The 24,209-nt window shown below is 40.3% G+C and overlaps 1 protein-coding gene across 8 annotated transcripts in view; it reads right to left on the reverse strand.

Moving 5' to 3' along the window:
* The window catches only part of TLK2 (tousled like kinase 2), a 137,993-nt gene that overhangs the window by 79,231 nt on the left and 34,553 nt on the right, over positions 1-24,209 (reverse strand). For 5 of the 8 annotated variants that reach the window (XR_009211212.1, XM_032139091.2, XM_032139093.2 and 2 more), the window contains exons 3-7: positions 16,001-16,072; positions 14,572-14,641; positions 13,675-13,718; positions 12,518-12,613; positions 515-682 (exon numbers count right to left, since the gene is read on the reverse strand). Coding sequence is in view for 7 of the 8 variants with exons in the window: in XM_032139091.2 (XP_031994982.1) it covers positions 515-682; positions 12,518-12,613; positions 13,675-13,718; positions 14,572-14,641; positions 16,001-16,072 (450 nt within the window). In the remaining variant the exon portion in view is untranslated. The remainder of the gene's footprint in view (positions 1-514; positions 683-12,517; positions 12,614-13,674; positions 13,719-14,571; positions 14,642-16,000; positions 16,073-24,209) is intronic. The other 3 variants (XM_032139089.2, XM_058431963.1, XM_058431965.1) reach the window with 1 other exon arrangement.

Genomic DNA, 24,209 nt, shown 5'->3' on the forward strand with positions numbered 1-24,209 from the left:
GAGAAAGGTAAGTGTACCAACACTCTGAAGGGTGAGAAAGCAAGTGTGTACATCGCCCAAATACTACACGGGGTAAATGACCAGTAACCTTGCTGTGAGAATGCCTGCCTACATACTAAAACTGTACTGACTTGAATATTAACTTACATAGATGATGGCTGGAACTTGGAGAGTCTATTTTTAATTATATCTTGGTTACTAATGGAATTTGATCTGTATTTTCTTCTTTGTCAGTCTAAGATTATGCTTTCCTTCCTTCCCATTATGGGTTCAGGCTTTGACAAAGCAGTCTCCCTCAGGAGCTTGAACCAAGGGAGACTGGGAAAAACACAATATATTTAGAAGTGATGTAGAATTAGACATGTTTGGGAATGATGATAAGGAGAGATCACATTTAAAAAAAAAAAAAGTATTAGAAATGTCCTTATCTCTCTACCAAAATAATTAATCCAACTTCATCAAGGAGCGCTAGGGCAATGGAAAGGATCTGAATTAACTTAGGCTTTGTACTCACTGAAACAAAAGTGAAGCAGAGGCCAGCTCCCCTTTGTGCCAGCTGCTCTGTGTCAAGACGAGGTTTTGCTAGCATCACTGACATGAGGGTTGGCAGAGCAGACTGCTCCTCCGTTGCCTCCTTTGCAGCACTGCCATCTAAACCATAGAGGGGCTGTTCTACTCGTCGCTGGAAAACAGTAAAGAAACACACAAATGACGTGAGAAAGATAATCTGATACTGCCCAAACATACAACGGGTTAAAAACAGTTATCAAATATAAGATGAATTGTTTCTTTAAAAAGGCCTCTCTAAAAATAATTATGGAGAGCATACCAACATTATCATTGTATTATAACCTACCTAACAATGTGACTATTTTACTCAAATTCTTTGACATTACATTTTAATGGTTCTATATTTATGAGAGTCTGAATTCACACATTACTTTGTAGAATTCTACAAATCAACTTCATAATGCCCTCAACCCTACACAGGAAATATTATTTCTATCCTGTAGGTAAATGAAAATTAAGACACTGTCCCACGACTTTTTTTTCTTTTTTCTTTTTTTTTTTCTGAGATGGAGTTTCATTCTTGTCGCCCAGGCTGGAGTGCAATGGAGTCTCTGCTCTCATTGCACGCAACCTCTGCCTCCTGGGTTCAAGCGATTCTCCTGTCTCAGCCTCCCAAGTAGCTGGGATTACAGGTGCCTGCCACCATGCCTGGCTAATTTTTTTGTATTTTTAGTAGAGACGGGGTTTCACCATGTTGGCCAGGCTGGTCTCGAACTCCTGACCTCAGGTGATCTGCCCGCCTCGGCCTCCCAAAGTGCTGGGATTACAGGCATGAGCCACCGTGCGTGGCCTGTCCCGTGACTTTATAGGTGAAGCTTATTTCACTCTCAATTCTATTCTCACTGTACTATATTTAGATGCAAAAATCTAAAATAAATACAAGCAAAACAAGTTCCACAGTATACTAAAAGGATAATACACCACAATTACGCATAACTTACTCCAGAAACCTAAAAATGATTCAACATTAGCAAATCTACTAATGTAATTCATTACATTAACTTTAGGGAGGGATAAATTAAGATTCTTCCTGTTGGATACCAAAAAGGATACGCACACTGTTAGGCAACTCTTAAAAGACTGGAATTGGCAAGGCACAATGGCTCATGCCTGTAATCCCAGTACTTTGGGAGACCAAGGCAAGCGGATCACTTGAGGTCAGGAGTTCAAGACCAGCCTGGCCAACGTGGTGAAACCCATCTCTACTAAAAATACAAAAATTAGCCAGGCATGGTGGTGGGCACCTGTAATCCAAGATACTCGGGAGGCTAAGGCAGAAGAATCGCTTAAACCCAGGAGGCGGAAGTTGCAGTGAGCCCAGATTGCACCACTGCACTCCAGCCTGGGTAACAGAGCGTGACTCTATCTCAAAAAAAAAAAAAAAAAAAAAAAGACTGGAATTATCCACTTTTAATGCAATGAAAAGTATGTTTTTCAAAAATTAAAATATCATAATTAATGGTGCTAAGACTGGAGACGCTTTCATTAAAGCTAGAAAACAAAAGTAACATATTCTCATATTAAACGTTATTATGAAAGTTTTAGCCAATATAAAAAAGAAAAAAGACGTAAAAATATTAGAAATTAAAGATTTTTAGTGTCATTTTTGGATGATATAACCATTCACAAAGGAAACCAAGCAAATCAATGGAAAAACTACTATAACAATTAAAAGGAGTTCAGTAAGATGGCCAAATACAAAATAAATACACTAAAATCGACAGCTTCCCCAACTGATTTTAATCAGAGCATATAAAAGAAGGAAAAGCAGATTCAAAGTAGCAAACAAAAACCTGTAAAATACTTGAAAGCAAACTTAAGAAACATGCAGAACACCTATGAAGAAAAACTATACCGCTTCACAGATGAATATAAAAGATGATCTAAATTAAATGGTAATATCATGTTCCTGGGTTCAGATTCTACAAACATCAAATTTCTCTAAAACCCAAGTTTAATGTTTTTAATTTTGTGTTTCGCCTTTTTCTCTTCCAAGGGATAGTCTTATGGTGGTATAGTGGTCATCCAAGTTCTCTCTCATGCTTTCTTGGGCAGTTGTTTTTGTAGAATTTCACAATAAATTCTAAGATTCACTTAAAAAAATAATCATAATCAGCCACATAATTTTTCAGAAAAAGTATCAGAGAAACTTGACCAGATATCAAAACATACTACAATGTTACATTAACTAAAACAGTATCATACAGATACAGAAGCAGACAGATTGACCAGTGGCACAGAATACAGAATTCAGAAACAGATCTATATAATATAGATATATAAGTTGTGATTAATGTGCATTTTGTATTAGCAGGAACTTACTAAAAAGATGGTAGGACATTTGTGCAGATATTAGAAAAAAAGGGAAAAGTAGATTCCTACCTTTTATCACATATAAAAAATTACAAGAAGAAAAAATAAACAAATGCTTTTAGAATTTTCTAGTGGTAAAGGACTTTTTAAACATGACATTAAAAATATAAACCATGGGCGGGGCACAGTGGCTCATGCCTGTAATCCCAGCACTTTGGGAGGCCGCGATGGGCAAATCACTTGAGGTCAGGAGTTTAAGACCAGCCTGGCCAATGTGGCAAAACCCTGTCTCTACTAAAAATACAAAAATTAGCTGGGCATGGTGGCACATGCCTGTAGTCCCAGCTACTTGGGAAGCTGAGGCATCAGAATCACTTGAATCCAGGAGGCAGAGGCTGCAGTGAGCCAAGATCACACCACTGCACTCCAGCCTGGGCAACACAGCAAGACCCTGTCTCAAAAAAAAAAATTACATATATATACACATACACATACACACCACAACACACACACACACACACACACACAGCAAGACCCTGTCTCAAAAAAAAAATTACACACACACACACACACACACACACACCCCATATAGGAATACATCATATGGGAACATCTAAGAATAAGACAAATCCCATAAGTCATAAAGGAAAAACACTGATAAATTTAACTACTACAATTTTTTTTACATCTGAATGGTAAAAGTCAACATAAAGTTAAAAGACAAGATTACAAACAAGCAAAAATATTTACAATATAACAAATTAATAATATAAATAATTTATTAAATCTTAATAAATAATGCTTTACCTATCAGTAAAACAAAAACCAAAACACACAAGTATTTCAAAAGAGACATATGCAAAGGACCTGAACAAGCATTAAAAGAGAAATCCAAAAGGCCATTAAACATATGTTTAATATATATAACTAATGAACAAATATATATAACTAATGAACAATAATAACAATAATAAGTTAAAACAAGGCATTTTTCTTTATGCAAAGGTTACAATGATAAAATTCAGTATTAGCAGGGTGTGAAAAAATTGGTACTCTCAAACTGCTAATAACCTTCTAGAAATTTATGTGATGACATTTTTAAATGATTATATTCTGACTTGGGAATCACAATTAGGGGATTTATCTGGGAAAAATGCATAAGTTAAGAAGTATGTATAAGGATGTTCATTACAGCACTATTTGTAGAATACAAATGCTTATAAGATACTGGTTAAATAAACTAATACAATGGAAATAAGAAAACCTATTATATAAACATCCATGTATAACTCAAAAAGTCTAGAAATATTTGCCCACCATACTGTCTAATAACAGTTCTTTTGGAGGGAACTTTCTATTTCACCATTTCTGAATTGTTGAACTTTCATAATCCGCATGAATAAAGGAAATAATTTTCCTTAATCAGGAACAGTTCTTTAACGTTTTCATGTCAAAAAAATAAAAGTAAAATGATCCTGACAAAGAAACTAGTTTTTGAATCTATGAGTAGAGTCCTACCCCAGCAAATGTAACAGTTTAAACCCAGGCTCCAGAACACCTGTGATACCCATTGATGACAACATTCTCACTGCATGGGAGAATGAGCTGCAACAGTAAAATTAAACCTTCTGCCACATATTCAATAAATACCTGCCAAGGATTGAAAGATTTAAAAACATTTCTGTAAATATCCTATGTAGGCTATAGCCTTTCCTGTTTGAACCAACCTCTCCCTGGAGCAGGGGGAAGAAACTATACAGATAGGATAAAATATGGGCGAACAATAACAACAACAAAAAACATTAAAAGCATTGAAGAGTTGATAAAGTATTAGGGATCTGCCAGGGCAAAATCTAAGAGAAATTAGGAACATAAGACAGGTAAAAGAAGCACCAAAGCCACATATGGCCTAAGGGCACCTGCAGATCTTGAATTTCCATTTTCAGGGCAACATGGTATCTAGCAGATAATCACAGACCAAAGCCCACCCAAGGGAGAGGGTTCAATAGGAAACCCTTCCCACTTCAAGCTGGGCCTCCAAAGAGCTACCTACATTCTCAAGGAAAGGGTAAACCAGAAGAAAAATTACCCCCACCCTCAGATGGCTGCCAGGAAGTTGCCTTGGCAGTGTAAGAGTTGGGGGTTCTCTTGAGAAATGTTGACACAATCCAAATCAATATTTCCTAGCGTTGAAATAAGCAAACAAAATAAACAAACTAAACAAAATATAAGGCATAAATTCACTAAAGTGGTATATAAAAGAGGTAAAATCTCTAGGTACTTGGAAGGAGCAAATAAAAATTTTCCCTGGAGTAACACATCTTCATTCATCCTAGATCTTGAAGAAACCCCCCCAAAAATTTTTCAAGAACAATGAGGAGTACACAGTTAAAACACAAAGCATAAAAGAAATAAAGCCATGAACAACTAAAAAAAACAAGAGACACCAGAAACTGATTCATAAAAGCTTCAGATGCTAGAATTATCAAACAGATTATAAAATAATTGTGTCTACCATATTTTAAAAAATAAAAGACAGGCTTGAAAATATCTGCAGGAAATGTAATTCTTTTTCTTCAAAAGGCAGTAACCAGTTCAATAGGGCTAATAGCAAATTAGAAACAATAAAACAGGATCTGGGAACTAAAAGGCAAGAAGAAATTATCCATGATGGAGTATATAAAGACAAGAAGAACAAAAATACAAAAAAAAGAAGTCAAAAGCCATGGTAATAAAATTAGAAAGTATAATGTATGGTTAATTAGAATTTCATAAGAGAAGGAAAAAAAGAACAAGTCAGAGATAATAGTCAAAGAGACAATGGCTAATTATTCAGAACTGATGAAAGACACCAACCCACAAATTCCAGAAGTCCAAGAAATCACAAGCAAGAGAAATGAAATGACACATCATCATAAAACTACAGAACACCATAGCTAAAGACTTTTAAAGCAGCTGGGGAAAAAAAGCAGATACCTTCAAAGAAACAACAAGCAAATGACAGCTGATTTTTTAATAGTCAATGGAGGGTTAGAACATGGTAATGAATTACTGCTCAATTGTGTTAAAAGAAAAAAAAACCGAACCTAAAAATATACACAGCCAAAAATGCCTTTCAGGAATAAGAGCAAAATAAAGTTATTTCAGTAAACAAAAACCTAGAGAGTTAATCCCTAGCAGATATATTCTAGAAGAATACTAAAGGAATACTTAGGCAGAAGGAAGGTGACCCCAGGTGGAAGGTGTAGGATGCAAAAAGGAAAGAAGTACAAAGAGGTAAATATACAGATAAACCTAAATGAACACTGATAGCACTGAACAGTAATATTTTATGAGACCAAAAAAAGGCAAAATAAAAACATACACCACTACCACCAAATCAGTAGCAGAGTAAACAGTGTTCTGGGGACATGATTTTATTTGGTAGAGGATGAAGATACAACTGACTTCAAATTTTGGCATGTGGTAATTTATTTTTATTTTTTCTTTTCTGGGGGTTTTGAGACAGGGTCTCACTCTATGCTCCAGGATGGAGTGTAGTGGTGTGATCACGGCTCGCTCCAGCCTCGACCTCCTAGGCTCAAGGAATCCTCTCGCCTCAGCCACCTGAGTAGCTGGGACTACAAGGTGCATGCCACCATGCCTGGCTAATTTTTAAATGTTGTTTTTTGTTTGTTTCTGAGACGGAGTCTCACACTGTCACCCAGGCTAGAGTGCAGTGGTGCGATCTCGGTTCACTGCAATCTCTGCCTCCCGGGTTCAAGAGATTCTCCTGCCTCAGCCTCCTGAGTGGCGGGGATTACAGGCACCTGCCACCAAGCCCAGCTAAGTTTTTGTATTTTTAGTAGAGACAGGGTTTCACCATGTTGGCCAGGCTGGTCTCGAACTCCTGACCTCATGACTTGCCTGCCTTGTACAGACAGGGATCTCACTATATTGCTTAGGCTGGTCTCGAACTCCTGAGCTCGAGTAATCTTCCCACGTGGGTCCCCAGGTCTCCCAAAGTGCTACGATTACAGGCGTGAGCCACCACGCCCGGCCGTATGTGGTACTTTCTAAGAGAAACACCAAAGACAGCCTAGCTACTAGCAGAGGAGGAAAATAGAAAATGACTTAAAAAAAAAAATTCAATCTAAACGAAAGCAAGAAATTAAAGAAAAAGGAACATAGAACAGGCAGGATAAATAAAAAACACATTAAACGATGATATATCTAAACTGAATGTAGTGGTAATTATATTGAATGAAAATAGGATAATAAAAAATTTTAGACTTAAGAGAAAAAAATCTAATTATATGGTATTTGCCAAAGATAGAAAACATAATAATGCAAAGTTGACAGTATTAAGAATGGAAATAGTTATACCTCACAATGGTTTGGATATATTAAATATCAGATAAACCATATTTAAAGCAAAGGGCTTCAGCCAGGCTCGGGGGCTCACACCTGTAATCCCAATACTTTGGGAGGCCACGGCAGGCAGATCACTTGAGGCCAGGAGTTCCAGACCAGCCTGGCCAACATGGAGAAAACCCAACTAAAAATACAAAAAGATTATCTAGGCATGGTGATGCATGCCTGTAATCCCAGGTATTTGGGAGGCTGAGGCACAAGAATCACTTGAACCCAGGAGGCAGAGGTTGTAGTGAGCCGAGATCGTGCACTGAACTCCAACCTGGGCAACAGAGAGAGAACCTGTCTCAAAAATAAAAATTAAAATTAAAAAATAAAGCAAAGAGCTTTAAAGAGATGAAGAGAGTCATAATATATAAAACAAAATTTAATATAAATATAAGAAGAAACAGATAACTTCCACAATCACAGCGAGAGATACGAATATACACACCGCTCTTAATAATTGATAGAACAGCCAAAAACAAAAATATCTAAGATTTAAACACTGAGTTTACTTACTGGCAAAACTAAACTATTTTGTTTATGGATTCATACATGGATAGTTTAAACTACATGAAAACGATTACCACAAAAAGTAGCCAAGTGATCACTTCTAGGGTAGTGGGAGTTGTGATCAGGGAACAGCATGTAGGTTTTCCAGCTGCTGGAAATAGTTTACCTCCCTATGTAACAATTACATAGTTAACTTTATAGTGATTTTCTAGGAGCTTTTTTGTGAAGGACCAGATAGAAATATTTTAGGTTTTGCAGGCCACATCAGTCTCTGTCATATATCCTTCGTTTCTAAAACCTTTTAAAAATCTAAAAATCATTCTGAGCTTGCCAGGCGCGGTGGCTCACGCCTGTAACTCCAGCACTTTGGGAGGCTGAGGCGGGTGGATTACTTGAAGTCAGGAGTTAGAGGCCAGCCTGGCCAACATGGCAAAACCTTGTCTCTACTAAAAATACAAAAATTAGCCAGGCGTGGTGGTGCACACCTGTAATCCCAGCGACTTGGGAGGCTGAGGCAGGAGAATTGCTTGCACCTGGGAGGCTGAGGTTGCAGTGAGCCAAGATTGCGCCACTGCACTCCAGCCTGGGGGATAGAGTGAGACACTGTCTCCAAAAATAAAATAAATTAAAATGAAATAAATTTAAAAAAATAAAAATCATTCCTAGCTTGCCAGCTGTGATCTTTTGCCAACTCCTGCATGAAAACTTTCATGTTTGACATACTTTATTTTTTATATTTAACACAAATACAAAATAATCTTTTACAGGAAAAAAGGTGAAAATAATTTTTTATCCATCTATTCTTCCCTGTCAGCACAATTTTGAACACCTATTGTGTCCCAAGCACTGTTTTGGATGCTAGAGACTGAAAATGAAATAAGACATTATTGCTTACATGTCAAGTGGGGGAAATTAGTTTAAAAATTACACCTTTATGTAACAATAGACAGCAGTAAACAAAGCAAAGCAAAATCCCCATTCTTATGAGATTAACATTCTAGGCCGGGCGCAGTGACTCATGCCTGTAATCCCAACACTTTGGGAGGCCGAGGCGGGCAGATCACGAGGTCAAGAGATTGAGACCATCCTGGCAAACATGGTGAAACCCCATCTCTACTAAAAATACAAAAAATTAGCTGGCCGTGGTGGCGCATGTCTGTAGTCCCAGCTACTCGGGAGGCTGAGGCAGGAGAATCGCTTGAAACTGGAAGGCGGAGGTTGCGGTGAGCCAAGATCGCACCACTGCACTCCAGCCTAGGCAACAAGAGCAAAACTCTGTCTCAAAAAAAAAAAAAAAAAAATCTAGTGGGAAGATGGGCAATTAACTATATAGTTAAAAATTAAAATATATAAATTATTAAATAAAAATTAAACTTATAACACACCAATGAAAATAAATGACCTACAAAATACACAATGAAATGGATAAACCTCACAAATGTAACGTGCAACAAAAGGAGCTAGACACAAGAGTATACACTGAATGTCTTTTACACAAGATACAAAAAAAAAAATTCATCTATGTTGTTAGAGGCCAGGCTAGTGGCTATCCACAGCGGCAGGGAGGGGGTTAGTAACTGAAAGGGAACTCAGGGAGACTTCTGCAGCACTGGTAATATTTCTTGTGCTTGTGAAAATTTGTGAAAATTTGTGAAAGTTTGTGAAAATTCATGTGAACTGTAGACTTACAATGTGTACTCTTCTGTACGTATAAATATGAATCAACAAAAAAAATTAAATATATATTAAAATGTATGTACATGGGTGTGTCAGGTGCCAATAACTTAGAATTAAAATAAAGTACAGTTAGGAACAAATTGACAAGGTATGAGGGACTGCTATTTTAGAGAAGTTGGCTAATGGAGACCGCTTGGCTGAGGTCATTTTTGAGCAACAACCTGATGAAGAGATTGCTGATATCTGAGAAAAGAATGTTCCTGGAAGAGGGAATAACAAGTACAAAGACCCTATAGCAAAAGCGTTCTTCACAGAGCTCAAGGAGGCCAGTGTGGCTGCAGTGGCATGAAGGAGAGGGAGAATGGCTGCAGATGTCAGAATCAGGTGGACGACAGCGAGCACAGATCACGCAGGAGCTTTTAGGTCACATAAAGACTTCAGTCTAGGAAGTGTTGAGCAGAGGAGTGCCAGGATGTATCTGAACATTTTAACAATTACTCGGGCTATTACATTAAGGTGAAACAAGGGCAAAAACAAGGAGACTACTTTGAAAGCTAATGCAGTGAACTGGAAAAATAGAAAAGTGGTCATATTCTAATACATTTTAAAGGAAAAACAGGATTTTCTGATGGATTACATTTGGGGCATGAGGCTGTGACCTGAAAAACCAGATGGTGTAACCTGTCATTTACCAGGACAAGGCAGATTACAGGAAGAGCAGTTCAATGTTATTGTTATGGTAGGGAAGGGAAAGCAAGAGTTCCTTTTTGGACATGCTCAAGCAGTACAAGTGGAAATGTCAAGTAGACAGCTGGATACATAATTATTGGAGAGACCAGACCCATGTGAAGGGCTAGCAAGTTCATTCATCTCAAAGGCAGATGGATGTGGGTACTGATGCAAGGAGCTTGGCAAATCTGCAATAGGAGCTTGTGGAAATGCTCCTCTGATTGTTTCTATTTTCTCAGTAACATAAAAAAGGAAGGCCATCAGTTAGCAGAAGAATTGCTGGAGGTTTGCAGGAGATGACAAAAATAGGACATATTCATGGAGGAAATGGAACTAAGTAGAAATACAGTAGGACTGGCAGGCAGTGAGAGATACACATGAGGCCAGGGCTCATGACCAGATGAGTCAGTCACCTTGGTGTGTGTGTTTTCCTCCAACCATGCTGAGTTGCCTAGAGGCAGGCAAGGAAAAGGTGGAGGATTAAGCTTTGGTTCCTATTTTAACACCTCATCTATATTCAGATTTGCATGATGATGAGGCTCAGCCACATTCATATAGCTGGCAAAAATGTCTACAGATCATTGAGTTCATCTCTTTTGTCTTCAGGTAAGATTCAACCTAAACTGACACATGAGAGATGGGTGGTCACACCATTAAAAACCAAATGAAAAAGGCATTTCAGGAAGAAAAGAATGATGGACAACACTGAGAAATTCTACAAAACCTATCTGTCCCAAATAGATAATCTGCAATCTCATTTAGTATCTTTTAGACTTTAATTGGTTTGAAACTTAAGAAAAACAGAGACACAGGCCCCTTCAACAGTTAACTAACAAACCTCAACCTGCCCAAATTGGATCTATCATCAAACATTTCTAACATTTTAAACTATGGCCAAGGATGGTCTGACACAATGGCTAATGCCTGCAATCTCAACATTTTGGGAGATGGAGGCAGGCAGACCACATGATCTCAGGAGTTTGAGACCAGCCTGTGCAATATGGTGAAACCACGCCTCTACAAAAAAATACAAAAATTAGCCGGGCGTAGTGGTACATGCCTGTAGTACGAGCTACTCAGGAGGCTGATTTAAGAGAATCACTTGAGCCTAGGAGGCAGAGGTTGCAGTGAGTCATGATCGCACCACTGCACTCTAGCCTGAGTGGCAGAGCGAGACTGCCTCAAAAAAAAAAAAAAAAATTATATATATATGGCAAGGATGACACAGTAACAGCCAAAACTTCTTAGTTGTTTTCATAAGTTTAACTTATGTTTTCATAAGTGCTTTAATAATTACAATAATCCTAATGAGGGTTTTTATGAGATAGTAGAGGGGGAGAAAGTACATTTTAAAACACTTTAACAATACAGAAGCCTAAATCGCTTAGGAAATGAGTACTATTACACAACTCTACCAAGGCAAAGAAAAACAACTTTCCTAAAAATCAGTGATCTAAAATAAAAACTTCTGTCCCAGAGACCCTGTCTCCCAAGATCCCAGAGGCAATACCTAAGGCATTAGGGGAGAGAGCACACTCTTGAGTAAGAGGTCTTACACAGTATCAACAAATAATGCAAAGACACTGGAGCAAATAAACATAATCCTACGTTAGCTTACTCAGGAATTCTCAACCTCAGCACCACTGATATTTTGGACCAGGTAATTCTTTTTTGCAGGGAGGCTGTTCTAACATTACAGAATGTTTACCAGCATCCCTGACTTCTGCCCAGTAGATGCCTATAGCGTCATCCCCATACCTCCGAGCAGTGACAACCAATAATGACTCCAGTTATTGACAAATGTCCCTGAGGGGCAAAACTGCCACCAACTGAGAACCATTAACTTAGGTATGATGTTTTTAAGACCTTCAGATCTCTCTTACAGGCTGGAAACATACCTATCACAAATCTGTATAGCATTAGTTTTTCTAGTACATTACTGAGTAAGCTCTGGAGATAACTCAATTATGCCAGAAGCTGGTAAAATTTTAAAATAAAAATAAACGCTACAGGCACATACAAATTTGGCAAGGGAAAAAACCTAATGTTTCTATTGGAATCAATTCTTCGATAGACTACTGAGTTGTAGGATTAGAGGTAATTTATTATATAGAGATAATAGGATTGGCTCTTCTGTAAAAAGCTAATTTACTGATAACAGATTTGAATCAAAGTAAGGGACTCATAGGTAAAACTATGAACTTTTCTCCCTAATGCTTCATTCCCTGTGGGTAATCAATGAAAGAGAAACTTTGCTTGAGTGTTTCTGGGCATCTTGTCTCCTACAACAGGTGTCAAATTTCTCCAGGTGAATGCTTACCGGTAAGGGATTGGATAAGGAATGTTGCGGTGAGGATCGTGCAACTGGTGGAACACTTCTGCCAGGGCTGGTTCCTGGCCCGCTTCCCCCAGCAAACTGGCCAACAGGGAAAAACGGATATGAATAATTCAAAACAGTACTATGCTTCAGATAAGGAGAGTAAAAGATTAATACACAAACAGATCTTAATTATATGGCCCCTTTAAGTTAATACATCTTACTCTAGAGAGAAAATGCCACACAAGTCAAATTCTGCTAATTTTTAATGAGATTTCTAAGAAGGAGCTCCAGCAGAAATATACCAAGATATAAAGAAAACATGGCTAGAAAGCTGAAGGTATAACATGATTCTGAAAGGACATGAGAGAAGAATGTTTTCCCTTCTTGTCTCAAAATACACGAAGCAGAAATGCAGTGGTGCAGTGGATGTTAGTGTCTTTAGTAATCACTAACGATGGGTCAGGGAACTCACTACATGTTCCACAGGACTAAAGGGAGGAGGACAAAAGAAGAGTCCAAGTCATTCCACCTCAATCTTTGTAAGACACAAAACCTCGTCTGGCCAAGAGAAAAATCACCTCATTTGTGAATTCTTATATCATCACAGACAAGACACATAATAAATTTAAATTTAGGAAGGCAGCAGCAGTTTTCTCTTATTGAGAGATGGGGCAGTATTAACTGATGAAGATGGGGAGAAAGGGAAGAAGAGTACAGTAAAGGCAAAACATTACTTTCTTTCTTTCTTTTTTTTTTTTTTGGAGACAGGGTCTCACTGTCACCCAGGCTGGAGTGCAGCAGATCATGGCTCACTGCAGCCTCGACTTCTCAGGCTCAAGTGATCCTCCCACCTCAGCCTCCCAAGTAGCCAGGACTGTAAGTGGGTGCCACCACACCTGGCTAATTTTTTCTGTTTTTTGTAGAGACAGGGTTTCCCCATGTTGCCCAGGTTGGTCTCGAACTCCTGGGTTCAAGCGATCCTCCCATCTCGGCCTCCCAAAGTGCTGGGATTACAAACATAAGCCACCTCACCTGGCCAAAATATTACTTTCTAAAGCCTCAAATGAACACAAGGATTTAGGTTTTTTTTTAAAAAATCACTATAGAGTTTTTTTGTTTTGTTTTTTTTTTTTGTTTTTTCAAAAAATGTAACTTACCTCAAAGTAATCACTAATTTTATGTCCCCTAGGAGTGCCTTTCCCTGAAAATGAAACCAAAGTAAATACAGTTTTTCCAATACACATATAAACCATCATTCACTAAAATGTACTATACATTCAGTAACTACATACATTGCTATAAACCCAAGTGTCAGCTTTACTTGTAACAAATGAGCCAAAATACCTTAGCCTAAGAACAGACTATTTCCTCCATAAAATAAAGGACTGAACAAGCAGTGAAAGGAAGAATTTTTCACAGCTTTAAGATTCAGTAATTTTTCTTGTCACTTTGGGAGAATTTTGCTCCCAAAGACAAAATGAATTATCTGTAGATTTTAAAAGATAAGAAGGATGCAACAAGACTGGGCTTTCTATTCCTAGAATGGGAGAAAAAAAAGCCAAGCCATTTTTTCTTTCTTTGATTATATAAAGATATTTGGCATTATAACCATTATGTTTACAGATTTATCCCAGTGGGTTCCAATATTCAACTAAACAACTGCCATGGAACAGCAGTAGGCAGAAAGGACAGTAATGTAAATGAAGCACTTTCAGCTGGCTATCATTAACAAATCACTGATCTAACACAAGACAGAGTTAAAACTGACATAACCTCTTTTTTGTACAATATATGCTTGGTGTAAAGAAAAACCTGTGGTTAAGAAGATTGTTAGCTTACGACAGGGAAAACGAAGAGTCCCCGAAGAACTAACACTGTTTTGTCAGGTGTATATCAAATGGCAAGTCTGTAATAAACAGTCTGATACTCCCTTAAGATACACAAACCTCCTTTCAGGAATCCTTGTGTATAAACTAATTATTTAGTATGAATTGGAAAATTCTATCTAAGTACATTAGAATTGAGTACTTTTGTTGATACGAAATTATTACTACCTTGGCTAGTTTCATATGGTTCAGCTTTTCTTTTCCGATTTCGCTGGTCATTCTGCTTTTTCTCGGGAGTCTGTTAAATACCATATAAGTCACAATTAGCATTTTGGTAAATTTTTCACATTAGGAAAAACAGCGAGTATACACAAAATATTGAATATATAAACAGATATAACTGGCCCAGACAAGTCCTGAATCACTGTCTTCCTGTTAAAATTGAGTATAACAAAGAGTATTAGGGTCTAGAACCAAACCATTCACACAGTTTTTGGCAAACTGCTTAAAATATCAGAGCTTGAGTTTATTTATCTGTAAATCAAAGGTGCTACAAAACTTTCATAAGATATTTAATAGAGCACAAATGTAGGACAAATGTCCACCATAAGTCAAGTTCTCAGAAAACTGCTGTTACAGTACTTCTACTTTAAATCCAATCTTTTTTCCAAAAAGGAGAGATCTGCAAAGTACAAAGTAGGTGGCTACAGACTTACACTTAGACCCATCTACAGGCAGCTAGGTTATATGCCAAATAAAAAAAAAAATCTCATGTATGAGGGCTGTGAATAGTTAAGCAAATGAACAAAAAATCCTCGCCAGGCACTGTACTGTGGCTCATGTCTGTAATCCCAGCACTTTGGAGGCAGAGGTGGGAGGATGGCTTGAGTTCCAGACCAGCCTGGGCAACATAGTGAGGCCCCGCCTCTAAAAATATTTTTAAAAATTAGCCAGGCATGGGGGCACCTAGCTACTCAGGAGGCTGAGACAGGAGGACTGCTTGAGTTCAGGAGCGTCAGGTTACAATGAACTATGATTGCACCACTGCACTCCGGCCTGCATGACAGAGCAAGGCCATGTGTCGAAAAAAGTTGTAAAAATAAAATCAATCAATTTTATCTTCCATTTAAACAGGAACAATATTGCAAATTTCTATCCTTTACTGATGGCAACTATGCAAAAATTTTAAAATATGTAAGATCCACACATGATTATAATAAAAACCCGTGAGGGCCACATCATAACTGTACGTATGCAAAGAGCACACAACTCAAAGGGGAGCAATTTACACAGAGTCTAACAGCACCCAGGGAGTTAATTAAGCAGTGCTATTTTTTCTGTGAGATGGGGGTCTCACTCTGTCGCCCAGGATGGAGTGCAATGGTGCCATCACAGCTCACTGCAGCCTCATTCTCCCGGGTGCAAACGATCCTCCCACCTCCAAGTAGCTGGGGCCACAGGTGTGCACCACCACGCCCTTCTAAGTTTTTTTGTAGAAACGAGTTCTCACTATGTTGCCCAGGCTGGTCTCCAACTCCCAGCCTCAAGCAATCTGCCCGCCTCAGCCTCCCAAAGTGCTGAGATTACAGCCTTGAGTCACCAAACCTGGCCCAAAAGTACAAGTATGAAAAGTCCTGCCATGAACATAGTTTCTTACCTCAACTTCTTTATCACTCAAGGATCCGACGCTGCACAAGCTCTGGTTGGAAGACTCACTATTAAGTGGTCCCTGAAAGAAAAGAAAAATCATAAATAAATTTTAATTTGAGGATAGCAAAACTGAAGAAGAAGCCTGATGATTTTTTTTTTTTTTTTAGACAGAGTTTCACTCTTGTCACCCCGACTGGAATGCAATGGTGTGATCTCGGCTCACTGCAACCTCTGCATCCTGGGTTCAAGTGATTCTCCCACCTCAGCCTCCCGAGTAGATGGGATTACAGGTGCCCACCACCACGCCCGGCTGATTTTTGTATTTTTAGTAGAGATGGGGTTTCACCATGTTGGCCAGGCTGGTCTCAATCTCCTGACCTCAGATGATCCGCCTGTCTCAACCTCCCAAAGTGCTGGGATTACAGGCGTGAGCCACCATGCCAGGCCAAAGCCTGATGATTCTGATGTCTAACTCAGGTCAGAGATGGCAAAAGTTAACTGCATCAACTTCAAGCCAACCTGAATAGAACTCAACTATGGTGCCGTACCCTCCATGTTAAAATTATCTACCATTATTTTCATTTCTTTTACAAACTCTGTACTCATGTGCAAATTTTCCCTCCTGTAGTACTTCCACATGTATTGAATTGTTTATGGAAAATAAGCATGAGAAATCAACTCTCTTGGCCTCTTATAACACAAAAGAACAGTACCTGAAAGTTGAGATGTTAAGGGGTTTATTAAGAGTTCCTTATGAAGCATAGTCACAGTTCATAATGAAGGAAATGTTTTTCTAAGCTAAGCCTTATGGAGGCATGAATGCTAGCTCAAAAAAAGTTTACAGGAGATTGACACTGAGAATAACAGCATGAGGAAGCTCCACTGCCTGCTCCTTAGTGGAGTGGAGATGGGGTTTCATCTCCACTCAAACAACAAGCACTCAAAGCCTCTGAGTCCTAAAGGCAAACAGGAAATGAAGAAACAGGCTGAGCATGGTGACTCACACCTATAATCCTAGCATTTTGGGAGGCTGTAGTGGGCGGATCACTTGAGGTCAGGAGTTCGAGACCAGGCTGGCCAACATGGTGAAACCACGTCGTTACTAAAAATATAAAAATTGGCCAGCACAGTGGCTCACACCTGTAATCTCAGCACTTTGGGAGGCCGAGGCAGATGGATCACCTGAGGTCAGTTCAAGACCAGCCTGGCCAACATGGTGAAACCCCATCTCTACTAAAACTACAAAAATTGGCCAGGCCCTGGTGGCGGGCACTTGTAATCCCAGCTACTCAGGAGGCTGAGGCAGGAGAATTGCTTGAACCCAGGAGGCGGAGGTTGCAGTGAGCCAAGATCGCACCACTGCACTCCAGCCTGGGTGACAAGAGCAAGGGTCTGTCTCAAAAAAACAAAAAAACAAAAAATTAGCTCAGCATGGTGGCACATGCCTGTAATCCCAGCTACTCAGGAGGGTGAGCCATGAGAATCACTTGAACCCAGGAGGCAGAGGGTGGAGTGAGCCGAGATCGTGCCACCGCATTCCAGCCTGGGCGACAGTGAGACTCTGTTTCAAAAAGAAAAAAAAAAAAGAAATATTTATTCAATAAACTCTGAAAATTCAGTCAGAAAAGTGACAGTCTGTACAATCTGAACAAAGATCCCACCCCGGCCCTGTCAGCTAGGCTCTGGGTGCTGCAGCCAAGAACACAGGTGTCCCCTTTCCCCAAAATCCAAGCCTGAGGGCTCTTTTTTTTTTTTGAGATTGGGTCTGAGACGGAGTCTCGCTCTGTCACCCAGGCTGGAGTGCAGTCTTGTGATCTCTGCTCACTGCAAGCTCCGCCACAAGGGTTCACACCATTCTCCTGCCTCAGCCTCCCAAGTAGCTGGGACTACAAGCACCTGCCAAAACGCCCGGCTAATTTTTTGTATTTTGTTTAGTAGAGACGGATTTTCACTGTGTTAGCCAGGATGGTCTCGATCTCCTGACCTCGTGATCCGCCCACTTTGGCCTCCCAAAGTGCTAGGATTACAGTTGTGAGCCACCACACCCATCCCTGAGGGCTCTCTTTATTCCTGGGAAGAATGCGACTTCAGCATTTCTCATCCTGCCTTGACTTCTGTTGCTGAGGCTAAGTCTCAGGCAAGTACTCTCAGAGACAGGGGCTCCCTTCTTCTGCTCAATCCCTACTTGTGGGGCTCTTTCATAGGCATGACACTCTGAGAATACTGGGAATCCAACGACCCTTTCTCCCAGCTCATGGGACAGTGGTTCCACAACAGGAGAGACAAGCCAAGAGGACCCCAGGCTGCTGACCTGCCCCATACCCCCCTAGAGCTGGGGTAGCATTCACAGAAAAGTTTGCTATTGTCCCCACCTAGTCTACCACTAGAACCCTGGCTCAGATACTTTGCCTAAGGGAAGAAGCAGGAACACAGAGTATCTCAAAGGACCTAACTTCACTTGCAAGAGTGTGACAAGTTTCAGTCTAAGGGTGTTCCCAAAAACAACAGGGGTTGTGGTACTAGGCAAGTGGAAAGAGGTTCCTGGATGTGATGAAGATACAGCCTAGACCGCAGGCTAGTTTGTAGGAGAGACCCAGGGCATAAAACAGCCACAAGGAGCCTTCCTTTTATAACTAATGACTAGTTCAGCAAGGTTGTAGAATACAAGATTGATAGACAAAAATCCATTTTTTTATACTTGCAATGAACAATCTGAAAATGAAGAAAATAATTCCATACACAGTAGCATCAAGAGGAAGAAATAATTTTATATTATAAACAATAATAATTTATTATTGTTTCGCCATGTTGGCCAGGCTGGTCTCGAACTCCTGACCTCAGGTGATCCACCTGCCTCCGCCTCCCAAAGTGCTGGGATTAAAGACGTGAGCCACCTCACCCAGCCCCAGCTGACTTCTTTGTAGAAATTGGTAGGCAAGGCCGGGCGCTGTGGCTCACGCTTGTAATCCCAGCACTTTGGGAGGCCGAGGCGGGCGGATCACGAGGTCAGGAGATCAAGACCACAGTGAAACCCCGTCTCTACTAAAAATACAAAAAATTAGCCGGGCGTGGTGGCGGGCGCCTGTAGTCCCAGCTACTCGGAGGCTGAGGCAGGAGAATGGCGTGAACCCGGGAGGCGGAGCTTGCAGTGAGCCGAGAGTGCGCCACTGCACTCCAGCCTGGGCGACAGAGCAAGACTCCGTCTCAAAAAAAAAAGAAAAAAAAAAAAAAAAAAAAAAAAAAAAGAAATTGGTAGGCAAATTCTAACATGCATATGGAATTGCTAGGAACCAATCCTGAAAAAGTAGGAAGGCTCATACTTCATCACCTAAAAACAAAGCCACAGTAATCAAGACAGTACAGTACTAGCATAAGGTTAGATCAATGGAATAGAATTGAGAGTCCAGGAATAAATCCATAATTGTGGTCAAATCATTTTTGACAAGGGTGCCAACACAATTCAACGAGGGAAAGAATAGTCTTTTCAGCAAATGGTGCCAGGAGTAGATAGTCACAGGCAAAACAATGAAGTTGTACCCTTCCTTCACATCAACATAAAAATTAACTCAAAACAGGCTAGGAGCAGTGGCTCACTCCTACAATCCCAGCACTATGGGAGGCCAAGGTGGGTGGATCCCTTGAGCTCAAGAGTTAGAGACCAGCCTGGACAACATGGTGAAACCCCATCTCTACCAAAAATACAAAAAATTAGTGAGGCATGGTGGTGTGCACCTGTGGTCCCAGCTACTTGGAGGCTGAGGTGGGCAGATCGCTTGAGCCCGAGAAGCAGAGGTTGCAGTGAGCCAAGATTGCGCCACTGCACATTGCACTCCGGCCTGGGTGACAGAGCCAAGACCTTGTCTCAAAACAAAACAGTTATGAGTAAAATAAAAACATGTTTATTACTTAATTTTAAAAGCAATTTTTCCAATTTTTATGTTACTGCTGATATACAGAAATTATTAATTTTCATAGTTTTTATTTAGCCAGTCACTTTACTGAATTGTTCTTCTTAATCATTTTCAGTCTTTTCCTTTCTTTCTTTTTTTTTTTTTTGGAGACGGAGTCTTGCTTTGTAGCCCAGGCTGAAGTGCAAAGGTGTGATATCAGCTCACTGCAACCCCTGCCTCCAGATTCAAGCAATTCTCCCACCTCAGCCTCCCACATAGCTGGGATTACAAGCACACACCACCACACTTGGCTAATTTTTTTGTATTTTTAGTAGAGAAGGGGTTTCACCATGTTGGCCAAGCTGGTCTGGAACTCCTGCCTTCAAGTGATCCGCCCACCTCAGCCTCCCAAAGTGCTGGGATTATAACCAGAAGCCACTGTGCCCGGCCCAATTTGTTCCTTTCCACTTAGTTGTCTAGGTATAAAATCATAGCATTTGTAAATAACAAGGTTTTATCTTCCTTTCTATAATTTATACCTCTTATTTGTTTACATTTTACTGCACTGAATAAAACATGAAATAATAATCATAGAAAACATTTTTCCATTCTTCATTTTCATGGTAACACCTCTAAAGTTTTACCATTAAAAACTATATTAACCTGGCCGGGTGCGGTGGCTCAAGCCTGTAATCCCAGCACTTTGGGAGGCCGAGGCGGGCGGATCACGAGGTCAGGAGATCAAGACCATCCTGGCTAACACGGTGAAACCCCGTCTCTACTAAAAATACAAAAAAATTGGCCGGGCATGTTGGCGGGCGCCTGTAGTCCCAGCTACTCGGGAGGCTGAGGCAGGAGAATGGCGTGAACCCGGGAGGCGGAGCTTGCAGTGAGCCGAGATGCGCCACTGCACTCCAGCCTGGGGGACAGGGCAAGACTCCGTCTCAAAAAAAAAAAAAAAAAAAAAAACTATATTAACCCGTTTATGCCCAAGGTTGCAAATTTTTTCTGTGAAAAATCAGACCTTGGTGATGACCTTGAGCAGTAGAATATAAATAACTCCCACAAGTTTAGCAACCCAATAATGAAACACTAAGCATAAATGGGCTAAGACCCCAAACGGACAAAACAATCTTGAAAAAGAACTAAGTTGGGGGTCCCACACTTCCTGATTTCAAAACTTACTACATGCCGGGCGCAATGGCTCACGCCTGTAATCCCAGCACTTTGGGAGGTCGAGACAGGCGGATCACCTGAGGTCAGGAGTTCAAGACCAGCCTGGCCAACATAGTGAAACCCCATCTATACTAAAATTACCAAACATAGTCGGGCAGGGTAGTGCATGCCAATAGTCCCAGCTAGTCGGGAGACTGAGGCAGGACAATCGCTTGAACCTGGGAGGTGAAGGTTGCAGTGAGCCGAGATTGCACCACTGCATTCCGGCCCGGGCAACAAAGTGAGACTCCATCTCAAAAAAATAATAATAATAATTAATTTTAAAAAATTACAAAGCTATAGTAATCAAAACATCGTGGTATTGGCATTAAAGACAGACATATATCAATGGAAAAGAATGGACAGCCAGAAGGAAATCCTCACATACATGGTCAAATGATTTTTGATAAAGTGCCAAGGCTATTCAACGGTGAAAGTCAATTTTGTCAAAACCTGGTGCTGGAGGCTGGCGCGGCGGCTCATGCCTGTAATCCCAGCACTTTGGGAGGGTGAGGCGGGCGGATCACTTGAGGTCAGGAGTTCGAGACCAGTCTGGCCAACATGGCGAACCCCACCTCTACTAAAAATACAAAAATTAGCTGGGCATGGTGACACACGCCTGTAATCCCAGCTACTCGGGTGGCTGAGGCACGAGAATCACTTGAACCTGCAAGGTGGAGGTTGCAGTGAGCTGAGATTACTGCCAGTGCACTCCAGCCTGGACGACAGAGAGAGACTGTCTCAAAAAATAGTGCTGGAGAAACTGGATATGTACATGCAAATGAAATGAAAGTTGGACCATTACCACATGCAAAAATTAACTCAAAACACATCAAAGACCTAAACATAAGAACTAAAACTATAATCAACTCTTAGAAGAAAACAGGAAGAGCCGGGCACGGTGACTCACGCCTGTAATCCCAGCACTTTGGGAGGCCGAGGTGAGCAGATCACCTGAGTTCAGGAGTTTGAGACCAGCCTGGCCAACATGATGAAACCCCATCTCTACTAAAACTACAAAAATTAGCTGGGCGTGGTGGCGGGCACCTGTAATTCCAGCTACTCGGAAGGCTGAGGCAGGAGAATCACTTGAACCCGGGAGGAGGAGTTTGCAGTGAGCTGAAATCGCGCCACTGCACTCCAGCCTGGGCTACAGAGACTCCATCTCAAAAAAAAGAAAAAAAAAAAGAAGAAGAAGAAGAAGAAGAAAACAGGGAGAAAGTGTTACAGCGTTGAATTTAGCAATGATTTCTCGAATGTGACACCAAAAGCAGAGATTAAAAACAGTAAAAATACATAAAATAGACATCAAAATTTAAAATCTCTGTGCATTAAACGACACAACCAACAGAATAAAAAGGAAACCCATGGAATGCGAGAAAATACTTGCAATTTATATATATGGTAAGGCATTAATAACCCAAATATCTGAATAACTGCTACAACTCAACAACAACAAAATAAACAACCCAATGAAAAAATGGGCAAAGGACTTGAACAGATATTTCTCCAAAGATACAAAAATGGCCAACGACCACATGAAAAGATGCTCAAAATCACTAATTTTAGGAAACTGCAACTCACAAAAAGACACCGCCTCACATCCATTGAGGTGACCACTACCAAGAAAACAAAAAACCAACCAACCCCACAAAATAACAAGTATTGGTGAAGATCTGGAGTAACTGAATACTTGTACACTGTTGATGGGAATGTAAAATGGTGTAACCACTATGGAAAACTATGGCAGTTCCTCAAAAACAGAATTATCATATGATACAACAATTCCATTTCTGGGAATATACCCAAAAGAGTTGAAAGCAGGGCCTCAAAGAGATAGCTGTGCAACCATGTTCACAGCAGTATTATTCACAATAGCCAAAAGGTGGAAGCAACTCAAATATCCATCAACAAATGAATGGATAAACAAAATGTGGTGTATACATGAAATTCTACATTCTACAACATGGATAAACCCTGAGAGCATTATGCTAAGTGAATAAGCCAGTCACAAGAAGACAAATACTGTGTGATTCCACTTAGATGAGGCACCTGTAATAGTCAAATTCATAGAGTCAGAAAGTAGAATGGTAGCTGCCAGGGGTTGGGGAGGAAGGTGGATATGAGGAGTTGTTTAATGGGCATTTCAGTTTTCATTTTCCTGGGTAAAAAAAGTTCTGGAGATTGGATGCAAACAATATGAATGTATTTACTACTGAACTGTACATTTAAAAATAGTTAAGATGGTGGGCCAGGCGCGGTGGCTCAGGGCTGGGCGCAGTGGCTCACGCCTGTAATCCCACCACTTTGGGAGGCCAAGGCAGGTGGATTACGTGAGGCCAGGAGTTTGAGAGAAGCCTGGCCAACATGGCGAAATCCCATCTCTACTAAAAATACAAAAATTAGCCGGGTGTGGTGGCGGGTGCTTGTAATCCCAGCTACTCAGGAGGCTGAGGCAGGAGAATGGTTTGAACCCGGGAGGCAGAGGTTGCATTGAGCCAAGATCGCACCACTGCACTCCAGCCTGGGCAACAAAAGCGAAACTCCATCTCAAAAAAAAAAAAAAAGGTTAAGATGGTAAATTTTATGTTATGTGTATTTTACCACAGTTAAAAAGTTTTTGAAACTGTATTGTTTTTAAAATTACAAAGTAGGAATGACTACTGAGTTTATCCAAATTTTTTTTTTTTTAATTATTATTGACTGGGCATGGTGACTCACACCTGTAAGCCCAGAACTTTGGGCGGCTGAGGTGGTGGATCATTTGAGGTCAGGAGTTCGAGACTAGCCTGGCTGGCCAACATGGTGAAACCTCCATATCTACTAAAAATACAAAAATTAGCCAGGCGTGGTAGCACACACCTGTAGTCCCAGCTACTTAGGAGGCCGAGGCAGAAGGATTGCTTGAACCCAGGAGGTGGAGGTTGCAATGAGCTGAGATCGCACCACTGCACACCAGCCTGGGCAACAGAGTGAGACTCCGTCTCAAAAAAAAAATTTTTTTTATTTTATTTGCTGTGTTGTAAAGTAATAATAATAAATAACACGTAGCACTTTTTTTAAACACAATCCTCAAAAGCTCACATAATGTAGCACTTTACAGGCAAGACA

Source organism: Hylobates moloch, unplaced genomic scaffold (assembly GCF_009828535.3).
Source record: "Hylobates moloch isolate HMO894 unplaced genomic scaffold, HMol_V3 SCAFFOLD_19, whole genome shotgun sequence".
NCBI lineage: Eukaryota > Metazoa > Chordata > Mammalia > Primates > Hylobatidae > Hylobates > Hylobates moloch.